This window comes from Coffea arabica, chromosome 11c, assembly GCF_036785885.1.
Source record: "Coffea arabica cultivar ET-39 chromosome 11c, Coffea Arabica ET-39 HiFi, whole genome shotgun sequence".
NCBI lineage: Eukaryota > Viridiplantae > Streptophyta > Magnoliopsida > Gentianales > Rubiaceae > Coffea > Coffea arabica.
This window is the reverse complement of record NC_092330.1, coordinates 20,882,507-20,907,427: the sequence shown is the minus strand read 5'-3', so window position 1 is coordinate 20,907,427 and position 24,921 is coordinate 20,882,507. Positions and strand designations below refer to the sequence as shown.

Genomic DNA, 24,921 nt, shown 5'->3' with positions numbered 1-24,921 from the left:
GAAATCTTTGAAAAATCATATCTCACACTCCGTAGGTCCAAAATTGGAAAAATTGGTACCGTTGGAAACTACTTCCAAAGTACTAAAAGTTCCTAGAAGGCACATTTTCATGATTCAAAATGCAAGACACTCAAAATTTGGCTTCAAGTTGCTGATTTGGACTCTCAAGACAGATTTGGGGTTGGTTTTTGGCAAATTTTGGAAATTCGGCAAAATTCACAGAATGTGAACTAGCCTCTGACATTTGGAAATCAATTAGAATTACAATCAAAGTTTAAAACACAACAAACAGAACAAGAATCGGAGTTTTGAACGCCAAGATATAGCAGCTCAAAGTTGTTCAAAATTTCTCACTGAACAAGGGTTTTCCAGATTTGAAACATGAACTTTGAGACTTTGGTTGGGCATCGAAATGGACTTGGAATGGCACCAAATTTGGTAGTATTACAATATCATATAAGGGCTATTCCTCTGTCAAATTTCCTGCAAAAATTCATACAGAAGATCAGTTAACAAAGCCACTAAAGTTCCAAGAATTTCCAAGGCAAATCTGCCTTGTACTTCCATTTTCCTTTTTCTAACTTTTGGCCAATGAAATCATTTCAAATCTGGTCCATTTACAAATAAAAGGTCTAAAAAATATCCAACATGCATTTGGTAGGTGATGGACATCAACAGATTCAAAATATCAAGTCCCAATTTGAGCTAAGCCATTCGGCTAGCCAAAATGAGGGTTTTCCATCACTGAGACAGTTTTGTAATTCGGCCACAACTCACTCAATTCAACTTGGAATTGAGAATGGTTGCTGGTGTTGGAAACTACATTTGTAAGGTTACAATTTCTCAGAAGAAATCATTTTGAAATTCTATCCATAGCTAGCTCAAATTCAAGCAACAAATTCCAGTACCTCACTGTCTCTCTGGCACAGTCGTGAAACAGGACAGGTAAATTTGAAGAGCTGGTATGGTTCACTCAGGTTGAATCAGGGGAAAATTTTATGCCGTTAAAAATTGGAAGTGTCTATTTTCAAATGCCGCAAACAGCACTCAATTTCAACGCTGGAGTAAAGAGTTATGGTCATTTAAAATTTGCTGCCAGAGTGACTCTGAACACATTTTCCAGCTATGAAGAAATTTCGAAATCCAAACATTTACCCAACCAAATCGAGTGATTTTTGGTGAAAACTTTCCACACAACCTATACAACATATCTATGTCAAAATTAAGACAATTTGACTACCAAAAAAAAAATGCACCAAGGCTGCGGCAAGAACAGGGCAGATTCGGCCCTTCTTAGGTTTCAACCTCCTTTGATTTTCTTTCCACTTTTTCAACTTATAACCACTCATTTAACACTTAATCAACATAAATAACATCCAAAATTATCAAATCAGTCCAACATGTCCATTGTGAGATTTCATAAAGCCCACTCAAGTGATTTCCAACAAAATAAAGGTACCCACATGAAACTACAAGCTTCTAAGTGAAATTAAACTCATTATAACTAAGATTCAAGGGTTGGATGATTCACTACCTCCTTGGTTGTTGAACTCAGAATTTTTGGCCACTAGAAGCTCCAAGAAACCGTGGAAATGGTGCTCCTCTCATAGTCCAAGATGATCTCCAAGTTGTTTTGAGGTTGTGGTATGAATTTGAGGTGAAAAGGTTCAAGATCTCGGAGTGAAATGGGATGAAGGTTTTTGCTCCTTCTTTGGCTCCAAGTTTCGGCCACAATGAGAAAGAAAAGAGAGAGTGAAATCTGATAATGAAGCTTCTTGAGGAAGCTTGGTAGGTAGCTTTAAGGTGCACAAAAGTCAACTCTCTATTCACGCGCGTACGCGCGCGTTTTGTGTCCGATTCCTCTCGGGTTTGTTTCACTTATGCACTAACCCTCTAATGCACTTTCTTAAACACTATTATTATTTACTCTTAGTAGTCTAGATTAAGTTTCTAAAATCCATCAATTAGTCGCGCGCGTGAAAACACGAACTTCGGACCCGTGCGCGATAAAGTGCAATTTCAAATAAATTCTTGTAACGATGATATAACTAACTAATACTAGGGTACATAATCATGAAAAGAACTATTTTAGAAATAAGCCATGAGTCCTCACATGAGTCTAGTATTAATTTCTCAAATCTTCAATTAATTTGTACCAGCGTGTCTTTCGGAAAACTTTCGACGCGCGCACAGTGTAAGCTTAATTTTAGGTTACTCATATCTAACCTCTCAATTAACTTTTCTTAATCTACTATTGATCATTCTTAATTCTCCAAGACTAATGTACTCTCGGATCGAACATAGCCTCGAAAAATGTGTACTCTTTATTTTCCACTAAACGAGTCCTAGAAAAATTAATTTTACTAACGAGATGTGTTAAAATATAATTAAGACATTATTCCATGTAAATAAGTTTAAAATGATTGAAATAAATTATTCGGAGAAAACGGGTAAGTAGATGATTAATTAAGCCAGTAAAATAAAATAAAATGAGAAAAATTTGGGTCCTCACAAGAATTATTCCACTTCTTTATTTTAATATTTAGATGCCAAAGGACAGCAACAAACGATTCCACATTTATGAGAAACAACTTTGCAAGCTTCACTATGTTTTGGACCAAAAGTGGTCTTTGAAGCTTTGAATGTCATAGGATTTCATATATCTGAAAATACTTAACTATACATAAGGTCTAATAAACAAGAAAAAACAGCCTTATCATCATTCATATGTGGTTTGTTCAAGCTATTAAATGACAAAGTAATTTGTACAGCAAGCACAATTCCAAAAAAATAACCAACACACCACATTTATATAATTGTTTAACATACAACTTGTTTCAAGGTCTAACAACCTTTTATATGTTGATAGTATAAACATAGAAAATGATTCTATTGCAATTCAGGTGGCAAAAGTAAAACAGTCTCCAAATTTCCTAAATAAACAACAAAAGTAACAAGCATTCACTAAATTCCTAAGGCTTGATATTACAAGTTAATATTGTCACCTACCAAGAACTAATCTTCAATAACTTATGTTACTTTTAAACCATAGCAGCCATTATATCTATAATAAATATATGTCCTAGTCACAATTTAGGGTCTCACATTGGCTGAAGAATTATGAGAATGTCCCCTTTACAAACATAACTCAATTTAGACAAGTATATATAGTTGAAAATTACTTACCAATCAGTACGTTCAGATGTGCCTTCATCATCTTGCTTGTTGGCTTGCAACTGTGCTTTCAAAGATTTAAGGAGATCTTGCATTTCACTTTGTTGGTTCTGCATTTCACTTTGCTGGTTCACAAGCTTCTCCATAAGTTGCTGTTGAGATTGGACTGTTATTTCCAACTCAGCTGAGCGCTTCTCGGCTTGTTCTGCTCTTTTCTTGAATTCATCCATCTCTGCGAGCTTTTCTGCAATTATGCCAGCTTTGGAAGGACCACGGCCATGTATGTATCCAGTTACACGTCCAGTCACTTCAATGGAAATGTCTTCTTCAGTCCTATTTGCACCACTGGATTCAGATTCGAACTTTTTCTCCTTCATCTTGCTCTGTAATCATATAAATTCTGAAGTTAGATGTTCATAAGAGTTGTACAATGATATTCGAGTACCAATTCGTATTTTCTTACTAAGTTCAGAGCATATGTTTCGTCAACCATTGCATTCTTCTTCCTGCTGAAGTGGGTGATGTCACAAAGTTCTATTGGTCCAACTTCCCTTCCCTCTTGTGCTTCCTGTTAGTTTAAAAAGTTAAATAACCTGACCAAACAATCCAAAAGACATCTCTAGGACAGTCAATTACCCGGTCAGCTTTATGACTAAGAAAGGATTTTGTTCCAGTTGTATGAGCAGTTTTTTGCTTTGATCTATTGATCTTGTTCCTCTTACTTATCTTCTGTACTTATCAAGTTTAGCCGTGATCAAAATTTCACACACAAAAATATGAGTAAGAACAATAGTAAATGATCAAAATTCAACTATGTACCATAAAATTTGTACTACAGAAGTAGTCACAAAGGTAAATCCAATCAGATTCTTCAACATATTGTGGACGATTTGCAAATGCTTCCTCTTTTGTACTAAATTTCTTGAAAATCTTGTGGAAATTGTAGCGTCGACTTCGGTACTGTGTATTTAACTGCTTAAGAAGTGCTGGCTTAACATGTTCTCCTTCATCATAAGCAAAACTATTCTAAAATATAAGTGAAAACTTTTCTATAAATGTTAGAAAAAGTATATAAAAGACCTGTTGTAGGATTATTTGTTACCAAGTCAAGAAGAAAAACAAGCCTTCAAAACAATTTGACTTGCACTAACAAGTTTTAACGTTCCTTCTCTATCAGATTCTTGGAGTTTGGACCATTTTTCTGCTTTCGATTTGCCATATTTTCGAATGGCACAACTTGCCTCTGAGATATATTGTTGTGCCCCTTCTCCAATTACTCTTCCACTAACTTCAGAGACCTGAACTTTTACCTTTTTGCCGGCCTTCTTTTCCCTGGACAGTGCAATATTGTGAGTATATCCTCTTTTCCTAGTTACATTGATGCCATCTACTCAAAACATAGTACAAGGTTATGAATATGAGTGGAAAAATCTGAAATGAAATTAACTGTGTAATATAAATTACAAACAAATCTCATATATACCGGTATCATTCTGTTGAACATCCCTGCTCTCATTATTCTGGTTAGTTCCATAACCAATGGACTGGTTAGATCCGACTTGTACTGAAGTAGGAGTAGTGTCTTGCTGCTCAATAGATGTAGGAGTTGTCAACTCGTGTCTTGATGATCTTGTAGTGGTTTTGCGACCATTTGAAGTAGTAGGACCCTACAATTCAGCCAACTACACATTAGAAACGTACTTTTCGAATATGGATGCCAACTTGCAAGTGAGTATAAATCCCTTTTTAACTAGGTCCCAAAGCCCAAAAGTAAGCACTAACCTCAGTCTCATGAAATAGGCGATAGGCTAAATTCAGCACCATTATTGGCATTGCTAGTTAGATTACCATTTGGGACACCAACTTGCTACAGTGAAATAAGAAATACAAAGTTTTGGCAGATGCTTAATTGTTTAGGATCAATGGTATACAGAGGTGAAGGTACAAGTACATAGTTGAGTCAATTTTCATCACCTGTTCATCTATTTTTTCTCTAGCCTGTGCTGCATTACACGTTTCAGCACCTCGAGTTGGTCGCGAAGGATATTTTCCTTTCTTCCCTGGTCCAGCCATGTAAATACAGGATAAAAAAGATTACAATCATCCATGGCAACTTTCGTTGGATATATATGCAGCATTTGATTTGATGCATCTAGACTAAATATGACTAGAAAGTCATGACATGTTACAATTACCAGCAACCAAACGAGGAACTTAATTACTATGCCTTGTACTTTACAATAGATTTGATTTGATGCATTTAGACTAAATATGACTAGAAAGTCATGACATGTTACAATTACCAGCAATCAAACGAGGAACTTAATTAATATGCCTTGTACTTTACAATAGATATTGCAAAGTAGAAGATAAGAGTGACTAAAAATAATTCAAGATAAGAAAAATACCTGATATGAACCAAAAGTTACATGGTAAGAATAAATAGAAATTGAAAATGTTATTTTACAAGATCATTTAGTCAGACTCATAGTCATCACTTGCTACAAATTTTTCATTTTCATCTTCACTCGAGCTCAATTGCTGAATTTCATCATCATCTACAAAAAAAAAACATCCATTTTCCTGGCACGTTTAGCTGAAGAATCAGAATTTAGGATGCTAGCTTCTATAGCTTCATCAGCTAGCATATCGCCTCTTTTCAAGTTAGACAAATCGACATTCTCTTGTACTCCAATTAGGTCTTCAAGATAATCTTCTTGGTAAGCCTCTTCCTCTTCACATGATTTATCTTCGTCTTTTTCAAGAACAGCATATGATGAACGTGGACTAACTGTCTCGACAACATGCCAATGACCTCCAAGCCTCGTATCCTTTACGTAAAAGACATGTTCGGCTTGGGAAGCTAATACAAATGGCTAGTCTGTATACCATTTTTTTGACAAATTGATGCTGTTCCGATTACTTTGTTTGTCTATTTTAAGACATGAGCTATTTTTTAAGTCCCACCAATCACACTTGAACAGGACTACTCTGCTTTAAGTGAGGAGTATTCAACCTCTAAGATATCTGTAATAGCACCATAGAAGTTTATTTCTACATCAGCATGCTCACCCTTCACCATAATGCCACTATTCTAGGTTTTTCTGTCCACCTCACGTGTTTTGGTGTGAAATCTAAACCCATTGACATTACAACCAGGATATTTGTTCACTCTAAAATCAAGTCCTTTGGCCAAGGACAATAATTCATCACAACATCTACCATGTGCATGCATGTAACTGATCTATGTAACCCAAATAAGAAATTAGAATGACTTAGCAAATTAACAACTATATAAATACCACAAGTTTCCTAGCAGTTTATTCCATACTTACATGCTCTTCAAACCACTTTGGAAACTCTAAATCTTGCATCTACTGTACATTCGACACATTTTGCTGTTGAAGCAATTCTTTGTGCATCCTATTCAATAGTATTATTAGTTATCTATGTGCTACGGTTAGTGCTATAATTGACTAAACATATTACACTTCTCGTAGATAGGGGAAAATAAATTTATTACCTTATGTAATCATCAATTTTTTTACAATTTTTCAGGATGAATAAATGTATTTTCATCAACTCTGATTCACTTAAGCAACAAAATGTTGCTGCCCCAAAAGGCTAAGCCATTCCAGAAAAAATAGACAACTTTCCAGCAGCTTGAAAGCGCTTCATGTTTCGTTCTAGTTTATTAAATATTGTAGGAACATTGTGCAAATACCTGGAAATGAATGTTAGACATTCATCATCCAAGTAACGCTCAACAATGCATCCTTCCCGTCGAGCTTTGTTGTGCACATAACCTTTGTACTGACCCATTTTTCTGTGTCACAAAAAAAGCAGCCAGCGATGTCACAACAGTAGGACCCTATGAAAAAAGAAGATTCAGTCTTAAAATAGCCTTTACAGTACCTCTCAAATGGGAACATCCACTGGTACTATGCTAGGCCAGCAAGTTTTGCTTCAGCAGGTAAATGGACCATTACATCGAAGAAATTTGGAGGGAAAATTTTTTCAAGTTTGCAGAGTATTACAACAATGTTTTTCTCCTGTGCATCTAACTCATCTACGTAAAGAGTCCTGGAACAAATTTTCCTAAAAAAATTGCTTAGTTCTACCAAAGTTTGGGAAACATCCTTTGGCAGCATGCCTTTAATTGCTAATGGAAGTAGATATTGCAAGAATACATGATAATCACGACTCTTCATCCCTGAAATTTGGCACTCTTTTGGCTTAATACAATGAGATATGTTTGAGGCAAATCCATCGGGGAACTTAAGTGTGCTAAAAAACTGGCATAGTTTTTGTTTCTCAATGCGTGAAAGAGTGTAGCATGCAGCGGGCATCACCTTTGAATCCCCCTGAGTTTGAAGATGCAATTCTTCCCTCAATCTCATTTCCTTCAAATCCTTTCTAGCCTGCCAAGTGTCCCTATTTTTCTGACCCGTACCCATCACTGTACCCAACAAAATTTCACACACATTTTTGAGATATGCATAATGTCCGAGTTGTGTCTAATTTTGTTAGTACTCCAATATGGCAGCTCAAAAAAAATGCTCTTCTTCAACCAATTTGACTGATTTTGCATGCGTTTTCTTTTCTTCTCTTTAAGCAATTCAGGTGCCTTGCCAAACTCCATTTGGTCAATACCCTGAAATTTTTGCAAGATTTCTTCACCAAATAAAGTTCCAACAAGTTGTCTAAGATCTCTCTCGCCATCAAAGGACTTTCTTTCTCTACGCCATTTATGGTCAGCTGGCAAAAATCGCTGGTGCCCCATATAGCAACATTTTAATCCATTTCTCAGATATACACTAGTCGTCTCATCTAAACAAACAGGACAGGCTTTATAACCTTTCGTACTCCACCCTGACAAATAGGCATATGTTGGAAAATCTGTGACCCCCCCACTTCTCCCAAGGGCGAACCCGAGGGTATCGGCGGGATGCCTGCCTAGCTCGCGCCAGGACTCAAAACACAAAACTATTAAAACTATATAAACCAAAATAGTACTATTCACAATATATTCAATCCCGAAAGAGTATTTACATCCTCAAAAGGAGTTATCGAGACTACTATAGAATTCTATGCTACTAACTAAAAGCAGAAGTAGACCCGAAGACGGGTTCTTTATACAGATCACCAAAGTAAAAGAAATATCTTAGTTGTCCAACCATTACAAACCAACCTAGGTACACTAGTGATAGTGCAAAAGGGTTTCCCCGCGTTGTCCACTGTTAAGGAAAACAAAGGAAAGGGGTAAGCTAAATGCTTAGTAAGTAAACGGGGTAAAAGCGTAAATTTCACATTTAGATAAATAACTATTTCACAAAAATGTCAAGTCAAGTGCAAAAGTAACAGTACAATAAAACTAGGCCACACTTAAGGTCCGTAGAACTCTACTTGTACACCCACCTTGTGACGCCTCCGCTTCTCCCAAGGGCGAACCCTAGGGTATCGGCGGGACGCCTGTCTAGCTCGCGTCAGGACTCAAAATTTCAAAACAATAAAACTAGATAAACCCACAAGCGTACTATTCACAATATATCTAACGTCAAAAGAGTTCCATTTACATCTTCAAAAGTATCGAGTCAAACCACTCTAATACATTATAGTAACAACCAGCAGAAGGTAGATCCTAAGGAGGGTCCTTATACAAACCACCAAAACAAAAACAAATATCCTAACTGTCCGACTATTACAATCAAACCTAACTATACTAGTGAAGTGCCAAGAAGTTCCCCGCGTCGTCCCCTGCTAAGGAAAACAAAGGAAACGGGGTAAGTTAGAAGCTTAGTAAGTAAACAGGGGTAAAAGCATAAAATTTCACATTTAAAGAAACAACTATTTCACAAAATGTCAAGTCAAGCACAAAAGTAACAATACAAAGGAAGGATACAGGTTGGCTCCAAAGCCAAGTCATTTGCCATGCGTGATCTCCTATCGCCACTTGTACACTCACCGAACACCTTATCACCCTCACTGGCCAGTCACCTCACAAACTTGCTCGGGCGAGTGAAATCACAAACTTGAGCTTGAGTCACAAGCTCGGGTCACAAACTTGGTTCACAACCGGAACCTACGAACTTGGTGACCTCAGACTAGGTTGGACTGGCTCTGACCAAGCCCCGGCCGGCTCGAATAGTCCATCCAAGTCTTGAGATCGGGCCCACAACTTCAACATATTTCACGAACTCACGAAAGTCACCCCGAGCTCCAAGCTCAAGGGGTTCAAATCCAAAATAATTCATATATACACATCTCATGGAGGAACATAGGTACAAACTAGGGTTTAGGTCGAGTGTGATAAAGTACACCCTCGCCTAAGTCCCCCTTTTCACATCAAAACACATAAGCAGTTTATACACATAAATGGCCTGAATACTTACTCAAAATACGAAAGTAGTACAAAAATCACTTCGCGCGTGTTCGCTAGTAGTGGGTCTCACCGGCTCCGCCTAGCTCACCATTGTCTGAAATAGAAGATTTTATCATATTATATCACAAATGGCTACTAACAGACCCAAAACAAGCAAAACGGCAAAAATCGGCACACGCAAGTGCGGAAACAGCAAAATGGGCGCACGCGCGCGCGGAACGGCAAACGGAAATGGCCAAAACTGCCATCTCAAACCATTTTGATAAAAAGTTAGGCTAGGAATGTCGGATCAAGGTGAACGAAACACCGTTTTGAAGCTATAAGGAAGGGCTACAATTCTCCTGAAGACACCTTAATCTAGATCTGAATGGAAGCAGGTCGAAATTATGGAAAACAGTACCAGAAATTTACGTCTTAGGGTGACAAACAGGGTTTGTTTACTGGACCATAACTCACAGCTCACAAATCCAAATCAAGAAATTCCAAAGGTGTTGGAAAGCTAGGACATAAGGCTATAACTTTCATGTTTGGACCAAAAGCTGAATCAATATAGAGCATGGAGGAAAATGGGTCCAAACATTCCTGTCAGAACTGTCCACATTCGAAGGCAGTTCTGACAACAGATCTTGTTTTGGTCATAACTGGAGCTACGGGACTCAAATTTGGATGAAATTTATACCGTTTCGAAGCTAAGACCAAGATATATATTTATTATGAAGGAATCAACACCCAGTTCGCACGTTATCAAAACAAATAAAACATGGTCCGAAGCAAAAGTCAAAACGTAACACAATCCAGGGTACAAAACAGGTGCTAGTGTTTTGGCTATAACTCGGGCTACACTGATCCGTTTGACCTGAAATTTTGTAGGCATATTCAGGACATAAGAGGCTACAACTTTAATGTTTTGAGAAACTTCTGAATCAGCACGCAGCATCAAGAAAAATGGAGCTTAAGTTCAGGTTTTGGGTTGCCCTGCTTACCCGAATTTGCCGGTTTTTGCGCGTCGCAAACGCATGGTCCGTTCTATGATTGTTATGCAGGTTTTATAGCTAAATGCAAACCAAATACACACCCTAATCCAACTCCTATGAAGGCTTCCAATGATCCGAAATTGCACCATACAATTTCCACAAACTAACCACATATTATCTACACCTTCTAATTGAACTTCACATGCACTCATTAACTTAATCTAACCATTAGTGCAACAAACCCTAACCAAATTAACCCTAACCAAGCAATTACTCCTCACTTTAGCCTAGGGTTTCTTAACCCAAATTAGTTTCTACCACCCACTCACCAAACAAATGAAACAAATCATCAAACACAACCACTACAATCTTCATAGCATAAAATTAGAGCTAATTGACTTGTTTAGCATGAAACCCTAATTAGGGCTCCTATGGCTGAATCATCAAGGCCCAAATTTAACCAAATTACTCCATAAAAACAAATGATAAACATAAGAGGTACCATAATCAAGCACAACTAAGATCCATTACCAAAAATAGCCACTAGTTCATCAATCAATAATCAACTTAAGTCTTCAAATAGACTTTCTTAATGACCTTAAGCCAACTCCAAAGTGGATTCTTTATGCTTCAAAATGAAGATTTATGGAAGGAAATTGATTGAACTTCACAAACTTCCCTTGGTTTCTCCCTTCAAGGTGGCCGACCCTCTCTCTCCCTTTTTTCTCTTTAATTTTTGTTTTGTTTTGCCAACTAATGACTTATTTATGGCCCTTGAGACTAATATGTGGTGCAAGACCACTTAGGAGAGATATTTATTAAGCTAACCAATCACACAAGAGTGCTTTATTTGCTTTTTAACCCTTACACTTCAACTTAGCTTTAGTTCCACTCTTGCCCTCAAACATTTTGGACTCTTTCAATTAACTCCATAGGTCATAACTTAATCTAGTCCAAAACATGTCTTCACACTTAATTACTTCACTAATCACTTTCCTACCTTAATTACCTATACTTAAGCATACTTTATTTCACATAAAAGCAATTAAACCACAATATTTTGTCAAGGACAAAGTTAGGGTTTAAACCCAAATAAAAACTTCTAAAAAAACATAACACTAGAGATTTACTCATTTAGGGTTTCTAACCTTTTTAAACTTATTTAACCTATAAAATGGATCAAATCCTATACTTACCCGCATTAAAACACACACTAGCATAACTAACTTTAATCACCACTCGAACTTATGTTTAATACAAAACTAGGGTTTCAATCCTAACCCCAACTTAGGGTTTTCAAATTAGTCCCAAAACCTAATGTTACCGCACAAATAATGAATAAAACTTAATATCAAACTTAAGAACGGACTGGGGCCTCACACACCTAACACCTTATCACCCTCACTGGCTAGTCACCTCACGAAATTGCTCGAGCGAACGAAATTGAGCTTGGTTCACAAGCTCAGTTCACAAACTTGGTTCATATTCTCGGTGAATCGGATTCACAAACTTGGTGACCTCAAACTAGGTTGGACTGCTTTCAACCAAGCCCCAACTGGCTCGAATAGTCCATCTAGGTCGGAAGATCGACCCCAACTCACAAACGTCACCCCGAGCTACAAGCTCAAGGGGTTCAAACCCAAAATAAGTCATTTAGACGTGTCATGTATAAATATGCATGTAAATTAGGATTTAGGTCGAGTGCGACGAAGTACACCCTCGCCTAGGTACCCTTTCATTCATCTTAAACACATAAGCAAGTTATATACAAAAACGGCCCGAATACTTACTCAAAGGACCAAGATAGCAAAAGTACGAAATCGCGTCGCGCAGGATAGCTAGTAGGCCCCACCGACTCTGTCTAGTTCATCACCGTCTGAAATAGAAGATTGCATCACATTATATCACAAACGGCTACTAACATGCCTAAAACAAGCGAAACGGCAAAATTGGCACATGCAGTGCGGAAACGGCAAACGAAAACGTGAACGACCGGCAACGGAAACGGCAGATTTGGCACCTAGAATCGTTTTGATCAAATTTTAGGCTACGATTATCAGATCGAAGTGCATGAGGTACTGTTGTGAAGCTAAGAAGAAGGGTTACAACTTTCATGAAGACACCTCAAGCCAGATCTCAATGGAATTAGGACAAAAATGTGCAAAACTGTTCCAGCCATTTTATTTCGGGTTACCAAATAGGCCCTGTTTGAAAGACCATAACTCACGACTCAGGGATTGAAATCAAGAAATTCCAAAGGCGTTAGAAACCTTATTTATAAGGCTATAACTTTTGTGTTTTGACCAAAAGCTGAATCAGTACGGAGCATATGGAAAACGGGTTCAAAGTTCCTGTCAGAACTGTCCAAATTCGAAGGCATTTCTGACAACTGATCTTGTTTTGGTCATAACTGAAGTTACAGAACTCGGATTTGGATGCACTTTATACTGTTTCGAAGCTAAGACCAAGATATACATTTCTTATGAAGGGATCAACACCCAGTTCGCACGTTATCAAGACAGACAGAGCATGGTCAGAAGCAGAATTCAAAAACGTAACACAATCCAGTGTTCAAAACAGGAGTGAGTGTTTTGGCTATAACTCGGGCTACACTGATCTGCTTGACCTGAAATTTTGCAGGCACCTTAAGGACTTAAGAAACTACAACTTTCATGTTTTGAGAAACTTCTGAATCAGTACGTATCATAAAGAAAAAGTGAGCTCAAGTTCAGATTTGTGGACTGCCCTGTTTCCAGTTTTGCCGGTTTCGAACGTCACAAACGCATGGTCCGTTTCTATGGTTCTCATACAAACTTTCAGGCCAAATTCATACCAAATAAACACACATATACCAGCTTCTAATAGCTTCACAAAAGGCCCAAAATTCCTTTCCCAATTTAATCCCAAAACTTACCAAACACTAACCTTAATAAAGATTCTAATCTCACCAACTCTAGCCACTTCAAAACTTAACCCATCAAACCCTAACCAAGCTAATCCTTAACCAAGTTTATACTCCTTGCTTTAGCCTAGGGTTTCTTAACCCAAATCAGTTTTTATCATTCACTCACCAAACCAATGAAACCAATCATCAAACACAACCACTACAAGTTCAATAACACAAGATTAGAGCTAACTAAAATGTTTAACAAGAAACCCTAATTAGGGTTCATATGGCTGAACATCAAGGCCCCAAATTTCACCAAATTAATCCATAAAAACAAGTGGGAAACATAAAAGGCACCATACTCAATCACAACTAACATCCTTTACCACAATAACCACTAGTTCATGAATCATTAACCAACTTAAACCTTCAACTAGACTTTCTTACCTCAAAATAACGTATGTATGATGGCTAATGACCTTAGGCCAACTCCAAGGAGGATTCTTTATGCTTCAAGATGAAAATTTATGGAAAAATTTTGGTTGACCTTTGCAAACTTTCCCTTGTTTTCTTCTTCTTCTCCCACGGCTCCCTCTCTCTATCTCCCTCTCTTGTTTTGCTTTGTTTTGTCTTACTAAAGACTTGGTTAGGTCCCTTGTGACTAATATGTGGTGCAGGACCACTTAGGAAAGATATTTCTTATGGCTAACCAATCACATAAAAGTACCTTATTTGCTTCTTAACCATTGCACTTCAACTTAGCTTTTGTTCCACTCTTGCCCTCAAACATTTGGAACTCTTTCAATTTACTTCATAGGACTTAAACCTAATCTAGTCTAAAACATGTAATCACACTTAATTGCTTCACTAATCACTTTCCTATCCTAATCACCTATACTTAAACATACTTTCTCCATAATAAAAACAATTAAACAACAACCTTTATAACATTGGCAAAATTAAGGTTTTAATCCCAACTTAAGCTTTCTAATCTATTGTAACACTAGAGGGTTTACTAGTCTGAGGTTTTCTAACTTTTAAACTTACTTAACCTATATAAAATAAATCGAATCCCATAATTACTTACTCCAAAACACGCACTAGAATAGCTAGCTTAACTATAACTCGATCTTGTGCTTAATATAAAAGCTAGGGTTTTAATTTTAACCCAAATTAGGATTTTCTCATTAACCCTGAAACCAAATTTTATCGCACAAATAATGAATATCACCTAATATGAAACTTAAGAACTGACCGGGGTCTCACAACCTCCCCCACTTAGAATAATTTCGTCCTCAAAATTAATGCCTTTATTCGTGAACCATAATTGCAGGGTTTACAAGAATACATGTCGTCAGGGTCTATTAAACACTTGCAGTGCGCCGATAAGAGAGAGCGTACCTTCGATGCCCGCCGAAGGGTCAGTCACCTCCTGTTGACCCATTGCATATACTCTAGCTAGTCCTTTGGGTCGATTTTCCCCTGCATTTGACGGCTTAGCTGTGGTCCCTTCAGTCGGTGGCTTAAGTCTCTCTTTCTGCATCTTAGGGCATTGAGCAATTAGATGTTCCGTACTACCACATTTAAAGCATTTTTGTACCGAACTATTTTTCCAGCAATTCTCATCAGTGTGATTGCCCCCACAGAAACTACAGGTCGGTTTAGTTCCTATTGTTGATCCTCTATGCTGGCCACTCCTCTGGAACCTTTGCCCTACCTGACCTTTTTCCACATTATCTTGTGGACCACCAGTTGCTCTACTCATCTTAGAGGGTGACTCGTTTCTCGAGTTTTGTCTGGTTGCAATATTGCTTGAGCTAGGTTGTTTTCTTTTTCGGTCATGGAAGGCTTTAACCTGTCCCCTGGTAGTCTCAATTCTTTGTGCCTTTTCTAGTGCCTGACTAAATGTGTCCAGTTGGGCGGCCGCTAGTGCTTCTTGGATTTCCACATTTAAACCTTGAACGAAGCGGCGGATTCGTTTTTGCTTCGTTAGCACCAGATCTGGGGCAAAGCGAGAGAGTTTTGTAAACTGGATTTCATACTCCGCCACACTAGATGCCCCTTGATGCAAGCGAATAAAATCATCTTCCCGTTTCTCTTGCACAATGGGCGGCAGATATTTTTCATTAAATTCCCGTGTAAAATTAACCCATGTCCAGGGGGTCTGTTCTCGCTCCCACTTGGCTTTAATCACATTCCACCAAGTTCGAGCAGCCCCGTCAAACTGAAAAATAGCAAAAGATATCTGTTTTTCCTCCGAATACCCAAGTGCGGCAAATATATCCATCATACGGTCCATCCAACCCTCTGCTAGGTCAGGATTAGGTCCACCTATAAACTTGGGAGGTGCAAATTTTTGGAACCGTTCTAAAGCACGGTCCTCTCCCTCGTGATTGCTTGGATTATTTCCAGGGTTTCCTATAGTATTCCCATGGCCCTGACCTTGTTGGTCAACCATACGTTCTAGCAGGTCAGCCATTCGCTGGATGGCTGTAGCTACTTGATCTGGCTCATGTTCATTTTCCCTTTCAGGGTTTCGTCCTCGCCCTCTACCTTTACCCCGACCACCGGAGTCTATTTCGATTCAGAGTCTATAAATCCCAATAAATTGTAAACTTAGTATTCAAAATGTGAACAAAATAGAGAATACCAAATAAAAATGCACATATACAAGAGTCACACAAAAAAATGAACCCAGAAAGATTGTTTTCAACTATATACATATATGTACACAAAAGGTTATTTACAAAAGTGTTCCCAAAAGTCACATATATATCTACAAAGTCATACCAAAAGAGATACAAATCACCCGACCTCCTGTTGGTACAAAACCCAGTATACACATGAGCACCCAGCTCCAAAATGTAGTCAGTCAACCAAATAACAAAAGAAACCAGCCATGTTGGTTCTAACAAAAGTAATCCGCCAGATAGTCAAAAGAAAGTACAAAGGCGACCTTAAACGCCTCCCCTAGGAGCCCAATTCCGAACGGAACCTAGAGTATCCACCTCGCCGATCAACTCTGGGCCGGTAGCTCCTGGTGGTGCCTCCGCGGCCATATCTAATAGGACCTCGCAGTCCAATGTAATACTCCGGGCCCTCTCCATAAGCTGCCTCTTCATAGCGAAGAGGTGCTGGTGTGCGTCTCGGAGGCCCCGCTCCAAGTCCCTAATGCGCAACGCCTGCCCGTGGCCAACCTCTCTAGCCTCCTCTAGCTGTCTAGTCAAACGATCGCAAGCCTTCCCCAAGCTGCGTCGCTCGTCGTCCACTGCCAGGACGACCTCGTCAAGGTAGCCATACATATAGCAACACTCACAGGGTCGGTGCAACACCTGACCAAAGGCGGAATACAAAGTGTAGGGCTCCCTAGGCCTCTTCCGATATCGGATCACCCGCCTACGCATCACCCAGTCCTCCGGGCCCCTCGCTATGACGGCCCCACCTTTCCCTAAGGCATACCAAAGGGGTTAGCGAACCGCCTGCCCAGCTCTCGCCGGGACTACTAAGTCGATTTACACAAACCCGATATAGTGCGCGCGATAGGACCCAAAGAAAATGCACAATTGGAAACTACTAAGGTGAGAACATGCCACCAAACCAAAAAATCATAGTCTCGGCGAAATACATTTACTAGACAAGATTAAACACTTATACATATATGTACATTGGAGTCTTGAACAATTGAATATACAGTGCAATCCGAGGTATTCGTACTACACAAAATATCATTAGGGCTTCGTTTTCAAAAGAGCAAGTACAATTAGGGTTTCCAACCATTGAGGAGCAATACAAAATATCTAACTAGCTCAACTCATGCTTCAAAGTCACAATTCCAAGAAGTGGTTCCTTGCAAGGAAAACAAAGGTAACAGGAAGGGGTGAGCTTTCGCTCAATGAGGTACCAAACATATAGGGGTAAAATCATGGTCTTTCACGTTTAACCCATCAGATACATATACTAGATATAAAAGAAACCAGATTGGACACAATGATTCAAAGGAAAGGATACAGGTGGCTCTCAGGAGCCAGATTTTCATCTGCAGTACTTGATCCGAACTCGTTGACTCTCCGTCAACGTAAATAGAACCAACATATCCGTAGACCCCACTTTACACCAATTTTCCGTCCACCAAACATACCCCTACCGGGCCCGAACATCGAACAGAACAGAAGTGGTAATACTCGAGTATACCGGAATCAAGGGTCTCAATATCCAAAGATCCCAAAACAGATTACCGTGGTTTGTTATCTAATCGACCAGGCCGTTGCCGGCCCGACTCGAATAACTAGCCACAGGTGTTGAGCTCAGAGGTCACAGAAAGGTCGTTGGATACAAGTTTCCAAACGACGTCCGAACAGATACTGATACAAATACAGATAACAGATACAGATTCAGATTTAGATTCGCACCAAAATTGGCATATGAACAGACAAGAGAACGAGTGTAATAAAGTACACCCTCATCTCAAACAAAATAAACAGATAGTGCAGTCATTTAAATCACAGATTGCAAGGCAGAAATCAAGTTAAACAGCAATTGAGGGGAGTGGTACACTCACCGGTTTAAGTACAGATACTTCAAAAGTTTTCACATCAGATTGGCTTTAATCACCAAGGAACCCTAAAATCATCAAAGTAAACCAATTGAAGGTTTCACATCCAAAATCGAGTAAACGAAATGCACAAGTAAGGCTCGACCAGATGTCATATGCTGCCCCAGGTTCAGTACTAATACAGAGCAAAAAGATAACAGTTGGTCCTAGGGTTATAAACAACCCCCAAAACCCTTTATTTGTACTAAGATCAACTCAATTGAAGGACTCACATAGCCCTAAAATTTTGGGCAGCATGCCCTTTGTATTTACCTATTTTCCCAGCCACTTATGGCTTCGTTATTTCCTCAAGCAATCCCAAAGTCTTACACAACATCAATTCATTATAACAGCCGTTCAATAGGCTCATAGTCATTCAAGTACAAGATTTAGCTAGGAAAATAATCGGAATGAAAGGTAGGTCCTAAAACCTAAAAACAGTTTTGACGTCATTTAGCGGTTTTGACACCACTGGCACTACGGTTATCGGATGGAAGTGCAAGACACACCGTTTCGAAGCTAAGAAGTAGGGATAAAATGTTGTAGAAGGCCACTCAGTCCATTGTCTAGTGCAACCAGGTCAAAAATGCAATATACTAAATCAGAACCGAAAAAACAGGTTAACAAACCGCATTCTGGTTAACGAAACGTAATTCAGGCTACCTGAGTCCAAATCAGGTGAAACCAAAGCCATTCGAAAGCTAAGACACCAGGCTACATTTCATCAGAAGACCTCAACAACCAAATCAGTTATATTCCCAATCATATTAGCCAATTACAGAAGCAATTATCAAGTTCAGGTAGAAACAGGGCAACAAGGGTTTTTCGGTCTTTTCACAAGCTACGATACTCCGATTGGCCTGAAATTTTGTAGGCATCTCTAAAATATCATTCCCTACAACTTTCATGTTTTAACCCAAGGCTAATTCGGCCTCTAACTATGATGAACAGTAGCAGACAGAATTAGGGAAAATGAAACCCTAACTTTCCAATTTTCCTTCCAAAACTGAAATTTTCTGCAATTAACTACCATTCACCCACTAAGGCTTCATTCTAGATCATTTCCAATCATCACATATGGCCACACCACATGAATCATATTAAAACAGAAAAATCATAAATAAATAGAAAATGTCATCAATCTCACTAAAATCATAAAATAACCGACAATTTCACCTCTTAAACTACCACAAGTTGTTAATTAGGCATCATTAGATTGAGGAGAGAGGTTTCTTAGCTACTCACCTTAATAACTCAAGAGGAGGAGCAACTTGACACCATAAGCTTTCAAACCACTTCACAACCAAGCTTAACTTCACTAACTTAAGAGGTTTTATGGAGTAATTTGAAGATTAACCAGTTGAATTGAAAGATTGGGCAAGATTGGAGCTAAGAAATTGGAGAGCTTTTCTTTCCTTTTTGCTTGATAAGGGCCGGGCAAGAAGCTTGCAAATTTGAGGAAATTTTGGTCAATTTTTGGTTTAAATGGTAAAGTTATGAATAGTAAGTCAAAAGTAAGATTTAACCTCTAAGTGACACATGTCACTTTCATTAATTGCATGCCTAACCTTTTGTCTCTCTCACACCAATCCGCTGGGTAACCTCTAAATATCTCATAACACCCGATAAATTAAATCCAGTATCCAAAACTTAACCGAACTGGCCGAATTTTTCCGAACTTTTCGCACTAGCGGGTCCCACGTCCGATATATACTCTTAATTTTTCAAAAACTATGCGATACTAGAAAAATGATTTAAAAACCATATTTACACATAAAAATTATTTTTAAGATTTTCCAAATGAGAAAATGTGGAAAAACGTGCAATTAAAAGAAAATAAAACCTAGTAATTAAGAAAATTACGGGTTCTCACACTCTCTCCCCCTTGAAGAAATTTCGTCCTCGAAATTTTCTCTGAGCGGAATCGAGCAAAACTCAAGTAACTAGTAGCCTGTACCTTCTACGTCCTCAGAAGAAACGAGGCTCTTCCTTCCAGTCCCTTCTCTAGTTGACGGTCCAGGGTCGGTCTGGGTTGGCTGCTGGGTTCCTTTCTTTTCGTGCAATAAACTCGGGCAATTAGCAATCTGATGCTCGGCGCTCCCACAGCGCAGACACCTTCTCCCCTTTTTCCAACAATCCACTTCAATATGATTGGATTTCCTACAATAACCACAAATTGTCACACCACCCGCTCCACGACCCTTCTTAGCAAATGGCCTACCTCGCTTACCCTGTTTTGACCTTTGACTCTCACGAGATGCGCTCCTTTTCTTTGCACGGAAGGTCTTCACTTGTGGCCTTGCAATTTCTGTCCTTTGAGTTTTTTCTGGAACCCCCATAGAAGTAGTGCTTCGGGCCATTGCTAAGGCCTCTTCGGAAATCCCTTCGTATTTTATTTTTAGCTCTAAATTCTTGTGCAAGAGATTAATTTTCTCTGAGTACTCGTGCTTCCATCGCCCTTCCCAGTATGCGGCTAGGTTCTTTTGAACTTCTATTTCGTCTCGGAGAACCGCGATTTCCTTATACATCTCAACCCAATGTGTCACGTCACAAAATTGCTGGAACTCAGATGGTAGCCTGTCGAGCAAAACAATGGATCATAATAAATTCTTGCATACACGTGGCACTCTCGGTCCATGTTTTCTTCAGCTGTTATTTCCCCCCTTTTCTTCTCTTGACCCCTAGCCTAGTTTTGTTCCACAGTTATGACCATATCCGCAACTACGTCTTCCTTCAGATATATATAGTTTTCCCTTCCCTCTCTCTTTTCTTTCCAAAAGGGTACTTTAATGAATGAATGCAGTAAATAAAATAACAAAATCCAACATACCAATTACACAAATAACATATTGCACCTAACACACCATATCAAAAGACGGATAAGAAAGTACACAATTACATATCAAGTTGGACAGATAACCATGTACACAAACACATATACTAACGTCAGGTGGTAGGAATATACGGGCGAACCAAAAGGAAAAGGTGAAGCCGTCCCAGTATCAGCCCGTCTGGTCTCTCACGTCACTTACTATCCAAACTAGATGTCCATTGACCTCTTGTGCTCATTCTAGTCAGACAAAGCCTGTTCATGGTTCCAAAATGAAATCTCCAAATACTTAACACCGCCTCAACTTTAGAGTACTCGGGCACGAGAATCCGAAATAAAATAATTCACATCTCGAGCTGGCCAGTCCCAAGAGTAAACTATCTACAATCGAAATTCCTACCCGACATACCTATCTATGATTCTCAAATACCATAAGAAAATTTAAGGCCTAGAACCTTCGCAATTCGTAGCTTATGCTCGAACGAGTACTTAATCCTTCATACCTATTCACCACTCAGTCCATGCTCACTCCGCGCAGAGACCACACGAAGCAGGCTCTGATACCACCTGTGATGGCCCCACCTTCCCCTAAGGCGTACCAAAGGGGTTAGCGGACCGCCTGCCCAGCTCTCGCCGGGACTACTAAGTCGATTTACACAAACTTGATATATTGCGCGTGATAGGACCCAAAGAAAATGCACAATTGGAAACTACTAAGGTGAGAACATGCCCACCAAACCAAAAAATCATAGTCTCAGCGGAATACATTTACTAGACAAGGTTAAACACTTATACATATATGTACATTGGAGTCTTGAACAATTGAATATACAGTGTAATCCGAGGTATTCGTACTACACAAAATATCATTAGGGCTTCGTTTTCAAAAGAGCAAGTACAATTAGGGTTTCCAACCATTGAGGAGCAATACAAATTATTTAACTAGCTCAACTCATGCTTCAAAGTCACAGTTCCAAGAAGTGGTTCCCTGCAAGGAAAACAAAGGTAACAGGAAGGGGTGAGCTTTCTCTCAATGAGGTACCAAACATATAGGGGTAAAATCATGGCCTTTCACGTTTAACCCATCAGATACATATACCAGATATAAAAGAAACCAGATTAGACACAATGATTCAAAGGAAAGGATACAGGTGGCTCTCAGGAGCCAGATTTTCATCTGCAGTACTTGATCCGAACTCGTTGACTCTCCGTCAACGTAAATAGAACCAACATATCCGTAGACCCCACTTTACACCAATTTTCCGTCCACCAAACATACCCCTACCGGGCCCGAACATCGAACAGAACAGAAGTGGTAATACTCGAGTATACCGGAATCAAGGGTCTTAATACCCAAAGATCCCAAAACAGACTACCGTGGTTTGTTATCTAATCGACCAGGCCCTTGCCGGCCCGAATCGAATAACTTGCCACAGGTGTTGAGCTCAGAGGTCACAGAAAGGTCGTTGGATACAAGTTTCCAAACGACGCCCGAACAGATACTGATACAAATACAGATAACAGATACAGATTCAGATTCATATTCGCACCAAAATTGGCATATGAACAGACAAGAGAACGAGTGTAATAAAGTACACCCTCGTGTCAAACAAAATAAACAGATAGTGTAGTCATTTAAATCACAGATTGCAGGGCAGAAATCAAGTTAAACAGCAATTGAGGGGAGTGGTACACTCACCGGTTTAAGTACAGATACTTCAAAAGTTTTCACTTCAGATTGGCTTTAATCACCAAGAAACCCTAAAATCATCAAAGTAAACCAATTGAAGGTTTCACATCCAAAATCGAGTAAACGAAATGCACAAGTAAGGCTCGACCAGATGTCATATGCTGCCCCAGGTTAAGTATTAATACAGAGCAAAAAGATAACAGTTGGTCCTAGGGTTATAAACAACCCCCAAAACCCTTTATTTGTACTAAGATCAACTCAATTGAAGGACTCACATAGCCCTAAAATTTTGGGCAGCATGCCCTTTGTATTTACCTATTTTCCCATCCACTTATGGCTTCGTTATTTCCTCAAGCAATCCCAAAGTCTTACACAACATCAATTCATTATAACAGCCATTCAATAGGCTCATAGTCATTCAAGTACAAGATTTAGCTAGGAAAATAATCGGAATGAAAGATAGGTCCTAAAACCTAAAATTAGTTTTGACGTCATTTAGCGGTTTTGACACCACTGGCACTACGGTTATCGGATGGAGGTACAAGACACACCGTTTCGAAGCTAAGAAGTAGGGCTAAAATGTTGAAGAAGGCTGCTTAGTCAAGTTTCTAGTGGAACTAGGTCAAAAATGCAATATACTAAACCAGAACTTCAAAAACAGGTTAACAAACCGCATTCTGGTTAACGAAACGTAATTCAGGCTACCTTAGTCCAAATCAAGTGAAACCAAAGCCATTCGAAAGCTAAGACACCAGGATACATTTCATCAGAAGACCTCAACAACCAAATCAGTCATATTCCCAATCAAATTAGCCAATTACAGAAGCAATTATCAAGTTCAGGTAGAAACAGGGCCACAAGGGTATTTCAGTCTTTTCACACGTTACACTACTCTGATTGGCCTGAAATTTTGCAGGCATCTCTAAAATATCATTCCCTACAACTTTCATGTTTTAACCCAAGGCTAATTCGGCCTCTAATTATGATGAATAGTGCCAGGCAGAATTAGGGAAAATGAAACCCTAACTTTCCAATTTTCCTTCCAAAACAGAAATTTTCTGCAATTAACTACCATTCACCCACTAAAGCTTCATTCTAGATCATTTCCAATCATCATACATGGCCACACAACATGAATCATATTAAAACAGAAAAATCATAAATAAATAGAAAATGTCATCAATCTCACTAAAATCATAAAATAACCGACAATTTCACCTCTTAAACTACCACAAGTTGTCAATTAGGCATCATTAGATAGAGGAGAGAGATTTCTTAGCTACTCACCTTAACAACTCAAGAGGAGTTACAACTCAAGAGGAGTAGCAACTTGACACCATAAGCTTTCAAATCACTTCACAACCAAGCTTAACTTCAATAACTTAAGAGGTTTTATGGGGTAATTTGAAGATTAACCAGTTGAATTGAAAGATTGGGCAAGATTGGAGCTAAGAAATTGGAGAGCTTTTCTTTCCTTTTTGCTTGATAAGGGCCGGGCAAGAAGCTTGCAAATTTGAGGAAATTTTGGTCAATTTTTGGTTTAAATGGTAAAGTTATGAATAGTAAGTCAAAAGTAAGATTTAACCTCTAAGTGACACATGTCACTTTCGTTAATTGCATGCCTAACCTTTTGTCTCTCTCACACCAATCCACTTGGTAACCTCTAAATATCTCATAACACCCGATAAATTAAACCTAGTATCCAAAACTTAACCGAACTGGCCGAATTTTTCCGAATTTTTCGCACTAGCGGGTCCCACGTCCGATATATACTCTTAATTTTTCAAAAACTATGCGATACTAGAAAAATGATTTAAAAACCATATTTACTCATAAAAATTATTTTTAAGATTTTCCAAATAAGAAAATGTGGAAAAACGTGCAATTAAAAGAAAATAAAACCTAGCGATTAAGAAAATTACGGGTTCTCACACTCTCTCCCCCTTAAAGAAATTTCGTCCTCGAAATTTTTTCTGAGCGGAATCGAGCAAAACTCAAGTAACTAGTAGCCTGTACCTTTTACGTCCTCAGAAGAAATGAGGCTCTTCCTTCTAGTCCCTTCTCTAGTTGACGGTCCAGGGTCGGTCTGGGTTGGCTGCTGGGTTCCTTTCTTTTCGTGCAATAAACCCGAGCAATTAGCAATCTGATGCTCGGCGCTCCCACAGCGCAGACACCTTCTCCCCTTTTTCCAACAATCCACTTCAATATGATTGGATTTCCTACAATAACCACAAATTGTCACACCACCCGCTCCACGACCCTTCTTAGCAAATGGCCTACCTCGCTTACCCTGTTCTGACCTTTGACTCTCACGAGATGCGCACCTTTTCTTTGCATGGAAGGTCTTCACTTGTGGCCTTGCAATTTCTGTCCTTTGAGTTTTTTCTGGAACC

The 24,921-nt window shown here is 39.0% G+C and overlaps 1 protein-coding gene across 1 annotated transcript in view; it reads right to left on the bottom strand.

Moving 5' to 3' along the window:
• Positions 1-6,798: 6,798 nt before the first annotated feature.
• Positions 6,799-24,921, bottom strand: part of LOC113715947 (uncharacterized) — a 57,936-nt gene continuing 39,813 nt past the window's right edge. Inside the window, exon 2 of the mRNA XM_072070036.1 lies at positions 6,799-7,000. Coding sequence (XP_071926137.1) covers positions 6,799-7,000 — 202 coding nt within the window. The remainder of the gene's footprint in view (positions 7,001-24,921) is intronic.